The 10,633-nt window shown below is 41.1% G+C and overlaps 1 protein-coding gene across 1 annotated transcript; it reads right to left on the reverse strand.

Annotated features, from left to right (window-relative positions):
* Window positions 1–256: 256 nt before the first annotated feature.
* THAP1 (THAP domain containing 1) lies at window positions 257–7,315 on the reverse strand. The gene is made up of 3 exons (XM_063457281.1): window positions 6,987–7,315; window positions 4,271–4,466; window positions 257–1,179 (listed from the first exon to the last, which is right to left on the reverse strand). Exons 1-3 carry the CDS (start codon window positions 7,055–7,057, stop codon window positions 814–816), a joined length of 633 nt encoding a protein of 210 aa, XP_063313351.1. The 5' UTR covers window positions 7,058–7,315; the 3' UTR covers window positions 257–813.
* Between the last annotated feature and the right edge of the window lie 3,318 nt (window positions 7,316–10,633).

The raw sequence follows: 10,633 nt of genomic DNA on the forward strand, positions 1-10,633 counted from the left end.
CGTATGAAAACTGCTCGGTTAATAAAAAATTTAATTAAATTAAATTAAAAAAAACCCACACATTTTAATTTTATTACAGAAGTCACTTTAATGCCAAGTTTACAAGTACAAAGATTTTCTAAATTAAAGTGTACGCAAAATATATATATGTACAGAGCACAAAAAAAAACAAAAAAACTTTTAAATCAGAACAGAAGTTTGCATTGGTATCCTGTGTTTTAATAAGACATACAAGTAAATAGAAATTCACAGCGCTTGGATTGTTTTCTATTCAAACAATTTTGCAGTATATTCTTGCCAAAATTAATATGCATTTTGTAAATATTTTCAAAAAACTTTGACTAAACGTGGAGAGGTTAATAGAAACAGGAGTTTTTCTTGTAAGCATGTCTTAAACAAAGCTGGAAAACATTTGCTGCAAAGCAAATATCTGAATAAAGATGGGATTAACTAGACTGTTTATACATTTGTAGCATGTTACATCAATAGTCTATTGCTATGGTAGATAAACATTCCACCCTAGAACCGATCAGTGAGATAACTCACTGTTCAGGGCAAATTGTGTAGTAAAACAGTAACACAGTTAGTCACTAAACCACAAATTGTCTAAAGATTACAAAAAACAGAATGACCAATATCGAAAAAGAAACTTGGGAAAAAAATAAAACAAACAAACCTTTCAATTCAACTAGTTTAAATTGTTCAATTCCCTGGCCAATTCCTAGTTTATTGACTAACCATGCTAGAGTGTAATGTTTGTCTACTCCTACTTCAATATACAAGCCTCACAAAGCAGAATTACGTTATTTTTAATTAAACTGGATTTGCCTCCTGGTACTCTGGTGCACTCAAAACCTCAAAGTAATTGCCCGGTAAGATAACATAACCATTTCCAGTTTTGTAGTAAGAAACCTCTTTTTCTAGTCTTTCCAAGTTGCGTTCTTGTCTTCGGCACCGCTGGTTTGCAATCTTTAGTTTTTTCCTCAGTTTATCAACTTGTTCTTCTAGCTGTTGTATCCTCCTCCTCTGAAGGACTGTATCTTCCACAGTGTAATTGTGGTCACAAATCACAGCAATGTGACTGGCTGTATAGGGAGGTGGCAGCAATAAGCCAATAGCAGGGTCCACTTCAGGAGCTATAGGCTGCTCCTGTTTTACATCAGAATCATTTTTTTCATTCTATTAAAAGATAGGGGGAAACAAAGCACAACAGTTATCACATAGCTAAAAGTTCTCTCTTTTTTTTTGACACAATAAAAAGAGCTTTAAATTTAACAATCCAATCCTGTTCCAAAATGTAGTAATGCTCTATAATCCCAACTTTTCTGTTCTTTTCTCCCAACCTGTAGTTTTTCCTTTTTGATCAAATAATATTGCTGTGCAAGATGTCATGTTCAGGAAGGAAACGTTTATCAATAGAAATCTGATAAATGAACTACAACTCAAAGAATTGGTTGTTGTACAGATAGGTAAAATGAACACGCCAAACCCCTGAAATCACTTCAGCTTGCTTTAGGGGTCATATTTTTGCCACTTTCTAAAGCTGCAGACTTGGGAAGAAATCAACACTTTTATAAAATGACACATTTGCACTCTCCCATCGGTCAACCAGCCAGCCAGGAAGGAAGGTGCTCTTCCTAATCACTTCTTGCAGAAGTATAAAGCGGAAGATGCACCATGACCATTTGAAAACACATTGTCAGTTATCAATTACAATTTATTATTTTTTTTACATCCAAAGCATATAATTACCTGTATCTTTGTTGCATAGAATGTGAAGGCAGATAAGAACCATTCGGCCCATCTAGTCTGCTCAATTTTCTAAATACTTTCATTTGTCCCTGGCTTTAACATATATCTAGAATAGCCTTATGCCTATCCAATGCATGCTTAAACTCCTTTACTGTGTTAACTTCTACCACTTGGAATGCTATTCCATGCATCCACTACCCTCTCAGTAAAGTAATACTTCCTGAAATTATTTTTAAACCATGGTCCCTCTAATTTAAGACTATGTCCTCTTGTTGTGGTAGTTTTTCTTCTTTTAAATATACTCCTCCTTTATGTATTTAGGTTTCTATTATAGCCCCCCTGTCTCGTCTTTCCTCCAAGCTAAGATCCTTTAGCCTTTCCTGGTAAGTTTTATCCTGCAATCCATGAACCAGTTTAGTAGCCCTTCTCTGTACTCTTTCCAAAGTATCAATATCCAAGTGAGGTTTCACCAGTGCTCTGTACAATGCCATGAGCACTTTCCTCATTCTACTGCGAATACCTCTTCCTATACAGCCAAGCACTCTGCTGCAATTTCCTGCTGCTCTATTACATTGTCTGCCTAACTTAAATTTAAAATAATTACCCCTAAATCCCTTTTCTCAGATGTTGATGATAAGACTGTGTAAAACAAACAAACATTCTATACTCTGTCCTTGTGTTTTTACACCTAAGATTCAATATCTTGCACTTATCCACATTAAATGTAAATTGCCACAGCTCCGGCCATTTTTTTAGTTTACCTTAACCCCTTAAGGACCAAACTTCGGGAATAAAAGGGAATCATGACATGTCACACATGTCATGTGTCCTTAAGGGGTTAAAGGGACACTCCAGGCACCTAGACCACTTCTGCCCATTGGAGTGGTCTGGGTGCCAACTCCCACTACCCTTAACTCTGCAAGTGCAATTATTGCAGTTTATTTATAAACTGCAATAATTACCTTGCAGAGGTAACTCCTTCTCAAGTGGCTGTCTACTCGACAGCCACTAGAGGGCACTTCCGGGTCTATAGCACAGGTTTTCTGTGCTAGAGCGTCGCTGGACGTCCTCACGCTGTGTGAGGACCTCCAGCATCGCTCATTTCCCCATAGGAAAGCATTTTCAATGCTTTCCTATGGAGAGCTCTAATGCACGTGCGGCATTAGGTCTCCCCGGTGGGCGGGATCAGTCTCGCCCACCGGCTGACGTAAGGAAGGAGAGGAGCGGCGGCGACCGAAAACCACCGCCGAGGGACATCCGCAGGGTTTTCACCCCTTCAGCAACCAGGGATGGGAGGTGGGAGGAAGAGGGGACCTGCAGTGCCAGGAAAACAGATTGTTTTCCTGGCACTGGAGTGTCCCTTTAATCAAGCGTTTCCCAATTGGTGTTCCGCCAAAAAATGTGAAAACAATATGGCCGCGGTGAGGGGGGGGGGAGGAGCAGTGATCTCCCTGCTCAGCTCCCTCGCGCGCACAGCAATGATGCCAGAGCCGGAATATGACATCACTCCGGCATCACTAAGAGGCGCGCGAGGGAGCCCAGCAGGAAGATCACTGCTCCCTCGCCGCCCGCACACCAGCCGCTCATCAGCCCCACTGGACCCCAGGGACTGCTCTCCAGCCGCTCATCAGCCCCACTGGACCCCAGGCCAGCACTCCCAAAGGTAGGGGGGCTGGGTGGAGTAAAATGTTAAAAATAAATAAATATTATGTGTATCTGTTAGGGAGTTTGTATGTTTGTCAGTGAGAGTGAATGTGTGCTTGTCAGTGAGAGTATGTGTTTGGCAGTGAAAATGTATCTGTTCTTGTCAAAGAGAGTGTATATGTGTTTGTATGTGTGTCTGTCAGTGAGAGTGTAATGTGTATCTGTGTCAAGGTTTGTGTATGTGTCACTGTGTGCATCTAAGTGTGTGTGTGCCAGTATGTATCAGTGTGTTTGTATGTGGCTGTGTATCTGTGGGTGCAAGTGTGTGTGTGTATATATGTCACTGTGTGTATTTGTGAGTCAAGATGTGTGTATCTGTGTGTCAGATACATATACACACTGACACAGAGATACACACACTGGCGCATACAAACACAGATATACACACCTTGATGATGTCGATACACTATGTCAAAGGGTTCCATAGGAAAAATTAATTGGGAACCCCTGCCTTAATTAATTATTTGCCATTTGGCTTATTCCTCATGCAACAAATACCCTGTTGAAAACCATTGTATCATCAGCAAAAAGACATACCGTACCATCAAGATCTTCTGCAATATCACTAATAAAATATTGAAGATAATGGGTCCACGTACAGATGCCTGTATCCTGAGAGGCCATAGTATGATTCAAAGTGATTCTCAAACATTTGACAGGTATTGGTTTAACCCCTTAAGGACACATTACATGTGTGACATGTCAGGATTCCCTTTTGTTCCAGACGTTTGGTCCTTAAGGGTTTAAAGAAAGACAGATTTTTGTATTTTAGTAAAAAAAAAAATAAAAATAAAAAAATAAGGGAGGGTCTTACCTTGGGCTTTGTTTCTGAATAAGAAAACAATGTTGGAACAGCATTATCTTTAAGAAGTTTATTGTTGCACTCTCTCTTAAAGCAGTCAGGTGTAAAGTGGTCCGAGCAGATACTACTGTACTTTGTTGGTTTGAAGTTCACCCTTCTTACAGCAGATTCCCATTTCTTGCACAGTAGGGGCCGGGTAAGTGGAAACCTTTATTAAACACAAGAGAAAACAATGAATAAAACACACATTACGAATAAAAGACAAATGAGTGACACATTGTATGAGTTACAGACACAGTCACTCCACTTTTCTAGTGTACTATAATCACTCTAGATTCTAGAATGTAAGCTTATTTGTGGAGGGTCCTTGCTTCCATAGAAACATAGAATGTGACGGCAGATAAGAACCATTCGGCCCATCTAGTCTGCCCAGTTTTCTAAATACTTTCATTAGTCCCTGGCCTTATCTTATAGTTAGGATAGCCTTATGCCTATCCCACGCATGCTTAAACTCCTTTACTGTGTTAACCTCTACCACTTCAGCTGGAAGACTATTCCATGCATCCACTACCCTCTCAGTAAAGTAATACTTCCTGATATTATTTTTAAACCTTTGTCCCTCTAATTTAAGACTATGTCCTCTTGTTGTGGTAGTTTTTCTTCGTTTAAATATAGTCTCCTCCTTTACTGTGTTGATTCCCTTTATGTATTTAAATGTTTCTATCATATCCCCCCTGTCTCGTCTTTCCAATGAATGTGTATTTACATTTAAACCAAGGCCAGATTAACATAGAGGTTGATGTGCTCCTGCTCCAGGACAAAAACAGGCTCACCATTGAAATCTGCAAATGCCTGTTGAGGAGATCAAAGGATCTCCCCAGTCAGCCTAAAATGGATTTGTGAGACTCCCTGGCCGGTGGGGAGATTAAGGAACTTCCTCACAGACCTGCCTAAACATAAAGTCCTCCGCAACTGTATCGAAGCGTTGCCACAGGTTACCATTGCAACGCACACTTTATGTGGCGCTAACGGAGGGAGCAGCAAGCACAGTCTGCAGCTGCTGAGGGTGCAGACTGAATGATTAGCTCATTGGACCACCAGCGACAAGCATCCCCCCCTTCCTGGCCAAGGTAAGGTGAATTTAATGTTCACTGTATGAATATATATATATATATATATATATATATATATATATATATATATTACAACTGCAAAGGATTCTGAGTGGGCATATGCAAATTAGTTTAACAAAGAATCACATTTTTGCCTCATTCCATTTTAAACATGGATTCCTTTTAACCCCATTAAGGACTAAGCCAAATGTACACGTTGTGAACAAAACAAAACCTGGCATTTGCGCTATATGTCTGGCCAACCGTAATTCACCTCTTTTATATTAAATGCACCCACCCTTATTATATATCATTTTATTCAGGGGAAACAGGGCTTTCATTTAATATCAGATATTTAGCTATGAAACATAATTTTATATGAAAAAATGGGAGAAAATAAGAAATGTTGTTATTTTGTTTAGTTCTACATGACATTTTAACTGTCAATGTCATAATACTGTTTGCTTTTACTGCAATAAAATACACATATTTGTATTCAGCAAAGTCTCACGTGTAAAACAGTAAGCAGCCTCCCACTATGCATTAAACCCTACAAGCAGCCTCCCTAAACACACCCCAGCTTTATATATACACACACACACATCACTAAAGACTGTGTGTGTGTATGGGTCACGGAGTGTGGTTGACTAAATTAACATGGTTTTATTTAAAATCCCACGTTTGTATTCTGAACTGAAACCTTTTAAAACACATTTATATTATTGCACTGCAATTAAACATTTTTAGTTTGGCATGTAATGCATTCTCGAAAAAAGGCCCAATAAAATCCTCAGCATCGGGCCCATTAAGCCCTGAAGCCAACCAAGATTTCAACTGACATTACGTTCATAGAATGTACTAGTACGTAACATTCCAAATGAGTATAAGGTAACTGTACAGTCCAGGTATGAATGGCTGCCATTCTTTCATATGGGGAAGGAATGTATGTACAGCCTCTGAGGTCATGCTTGTAAATAGGCAGTTTTTCTCCAATTTATACACACACAAAAAAAACACATAACTTGATCTGGGAAGGAAGTTTCTACATGGGAACCCTCTGTGGGCGGGGCTAGACTTGGCCACATGGCCACAACAGAGGAATGGCACTGCCTGTAAGGAGTGTGTGGTCTGCAAAATGCTTTGTAGCAGTTCAGTGGTCACTGAATAAGTCACTGCGCTGCCACCAGTTTACCACGGATGTGCTTGCATTAAAAAAGTGCTGGATCAAAATAGCATTTACTATGTTCTTTGAACCTCCATGGATCCCGTCACAAAACCAATGATCAGTAGTTAATATAAACCCCTCACTCCAACCCCTTAAGAAATATGAAAGATGTGACTGGCTTGTGTAAATGTAACCATCCCATATAAATTCCTATAAACATGTATCATTGCCCAAAATATATCAAACTCCTGAAGCTATTGTGCACGCGCCCAGTTGAGCCATCACGCGTGCTGGCCGAGATAAGCACCACGTGACCCGCCTCTAACACGCACAACACCAGCACGAGCGCCGCGTGACGGGAACTGCGCACGCGCGGCGCCTACCCCAGCGAGCTGGCAGGCTGCGATCCTAAATTAAACTCACATCGCCCCCATCCCCGCTCACAACTTACTTATGAAACGATATGGGCTTGTCCTTGTCGTATCGGTTTTTGCAACCGTAAGCGGAACACGATTGCACCATCTCTGGCCGATCCGTCCGCCCCGGGCTGCTGGCTTGTTTCGAATCGTGGCCGCTCGCTTCCACTTTCGGGTCTCGGGGCGCGCGTTGGCAGCAAAGGTGGTTCCCCCGGTGTCGCAGAGCAGTAGTTTTAGATTTTAGCGGTCACCGGGTTTCGGCATTAAAATATTTTAAAGGAGAGCTTTCTAGAGAGTGGTGCTCCTCCCGTCTCCAAGATGGCTGACCTCGCTTCAAGCTGGCGTCACGTTCACCCCGAGCACGCGAGACGCGATTGCATGGCTCGAGTCACGTGATAAAAAGTGGAACGCCCGCCCACTTCCCGTACGTTCCGAAGCCAACGGTCTGCGATCAAAGTGAATCGTCATCCGCACGTGGGCGTGGCTTCGTGTACGTCACTGGATCGGGCGGGAATTGCTAGAATGTAAAGCCATGTACTGCCTTCAAACTGAGTGCTGGCTAGACAGTGACAGGACTGCTCACAGGGGGCTGGGGAGCAATAAATATAAATACAAAGTATGCAACACCACAGGAATCAACACCTAATGAGATCCATGAATTAGCCATCATGGTGTCTGTGTATTTAACCACCACTACTTCAGTGTGACTGGCTGTATTAGTTACTATCCTGCAACACAGGGAGGAAGAAATAACATCTTATTTCCATTTATTAGGATGGAGAGTATAATGTTTACATGTTAAATCCCTTAGGTAGATGCACTTGACAGATTATACAGGGTGGCCTGTAAGCCATTAGCCATCCATAGATGTGATGTATCTGTGTGCTGGGTGGGTAGGGGCTTATGGGCCACCCTGCAGTGTGTGACCAACATATCTGTAGTGTTCACAGTAACAATTCACAAATGCATATACCCCTTTTATTTATTGTTTAGGAAATAATATGTGTGTCATCGTCCCCCCCAACCTCAATAAAATAAAGCTTTGTTCACTAGGTTTTGGCCAGTTAATTATTTCATTGGACCAGGACAAACTTAAAGCAACTCTTAACATCGTAATCAGAATAAAGTTGTTATGGCATGCCTCAACATTCCCTATTAAATTGGGATAGTCCCGATTTCATGGTTCTATCCAGCCATTCTAATTTTGTCCCCTGGTGTCCCATTTTCAGAAAGACCATAGAACTGTCACTAAACATCCTTTACGGTTCCCAAGGCGTCAAACAGAACAGTAGCGCCCCTTCGACAAAAGAGAATGAGAAAAATATGTGGATTTCTCACATTGTTTTTTTTTTTAATAGGGAGCTACTGATGTAAGTTTGATGTTTAACTTTTTACTTTTATTACAACCTGAATCATAAAAAAGGGTGGCCATCAGAGGAAACAAGAGGAAGTAGGACCAGGGACTAATTAAGGGCCTCGTAGTCCTGAAGCTGAAAGTTTTGATGAGTCTAAGTATATGTGTATATTAAAGGAAAACTATAGTATTAATAATACAGTATTGAATTTCTAACACTCGAGCCCCCTTTGTCCCCCCTCAAATAAAAAAAACTAATGATACCGGAGAAACTGACGGAAGCCAAGCACAGAGAGATGGACACAGGTTTCTTCAGGAAGGAAGAGATTCTTTATTGGATCACCGATCGGGACTCAGAGGGACTAGCGTCACCAAAATACAGCAAAGTCTGAGTACTGAATACATAGAGTACATTCCTTATATAGCACTGTAGCTCCTCCCACAATTAACTACACCCACACATACCCTTAACCTATTTAATAAATAGAGTCTAAACTCATCCATCCGGTCTAACCACGTGGCTCATCTGATACAAAGGAGAGGGACGCGTAATTCCAGTTCTTACATTCCTGCACCTGGTCAGTACAGTGATAACAGTATCTTAGCTACGTGTAATTAACTAACTGATACTACAAACACATATACATACATATGCCTTGTGGCAATCTTAGCCTGCTAAACTTGTATTTTACTGGAATTACATCACATTCCCCCCTTTGATGCCTCTGATATTTCACAATTACTTGAGGCATCACTTAACCTTGGTTTGCATATACCTCAGGTTACCATGAACCAGACCAGACTTATCTTATGATGTGAATCTTTTAACACTCATCTTCCTGCATTGGTTCTCCTTGATCTAGAGCCTTATACTTATATATCGCCATTATCTGTGCAGCAGCCTTCCTCTCTGCTATACTTCCTATCAGGCTTTGCACAGACCTAACTACTAAGGGTATAAGACACGGTAGGAGTAGACACAACAGTAAAATCAGTAGGACTCCACCTACCACTGCCTTAAGCCCTCCAAACCACTCATACCAGCTACCAAACCAACTACTTGGATTGTACCCTTTCCATACCTGAGTAGGCACATGCACTAGTTTAACCATATGGCTAGTAAGCTCAGCTATTGCTTGCCCTTCGTCATCTATTTGAAGACAGCAATTGCTCAGGTTAAACTTCCCACATACACCTCCCTCTACTGCCAAAAGGTAATCCAAGGCTAATCTATTTTGGTACACTGCTGTCCTCATCCTGGTATTATGCTTCGCTAGAAGATTGAGTGCTTGTGAGGTCTCATTAGTAATAATCTCAACCACCGCCTGTAATCTTATAATACGGTTGAGCATATAAATTGGGGTTCTATAACCAAAGGTACCATCTTCTGCCCACGTGGCTGGCCCATAATAATCTATGATACGCTGGGGAGGCCATTCATTATCTTCCCAGGTGCCTATCTCTAAGGGTCCCCTTTTCTTCCTATGATTCACATCATACACTTTAACACCTAAAGTCTCACCTGTTTCAATCGGTAACAAGAAGAAGGATGGTTTGAGCATACCCAACACACATGCCCCTTCCCAGTCCTGTGGCAACTCCGAATAGGCTTTCTTACCACAGATCCAGTACAAATTTGCTGGGGCTCTCCAGGTAGATGTGATGGATAAATCAAACCACACATCCTTTAAACTGGCATATCTAGCAAACGGGTTAGATGGTTCTGAGACATTTGAAGCCGACCACCAAGTTGTATTTTTAGTATCATCATCATAAGCTTTTTGCCCTAGACAAGTTAATTCTCCTACAGAAGTATTATACATTATTCCTTTCCTTGCTATGCAAACATAACCTATGATGGAGGTCTTTAATCTCCACTCAGATTTACCTCTAACACTCAAATGATAATCGGCTTGTGTAGATATTAGTTGGTCAACTGCCTCAGAACCGGACATTACCTCCTTTGCTTCCCAAGGCCATTGGTCTCCCATGTTAGTACCTCCACACACATAGCAGTTGGTAACATTAAGACTACCGGCAATACTTTCAGCTAGGTCAATGAACAGGTTTTTAGCGTTATGGGGGATCTTATTATCTATACTCATCTCTTCATAAAAGGAATGGTATACTTGATGAGTCTGGGAGGATACCGTATCAGTCTCTATTCCTATAAACAATAATGTCCCAGGATCTAAACCCGTCCCGTATATCTGAAACCCAAATAAATTTCCATACTTATCTAGGAACTTGTCGGGGTTATTAATAAGTATATGGACTGGGTTGCATTCCATAGACTTACAATAAGGGCTAGTCGGCAACTTAGTCACT

The sequence above is a fragment of the Pelobates fuscus genome, chromosome 5, assembly GCF_036172605.1.
Source record: "Pelobates fuscus isolate aPelFus1 chromosome 5, aPelFus1.pri, whole genome shotgun sequence".
Lineage (NCBI taxonomy): Eukaryota > Metazoa > Chordata > Amphibia > Anura > Pelobatidae > Pelobates > Pelobates fuscus.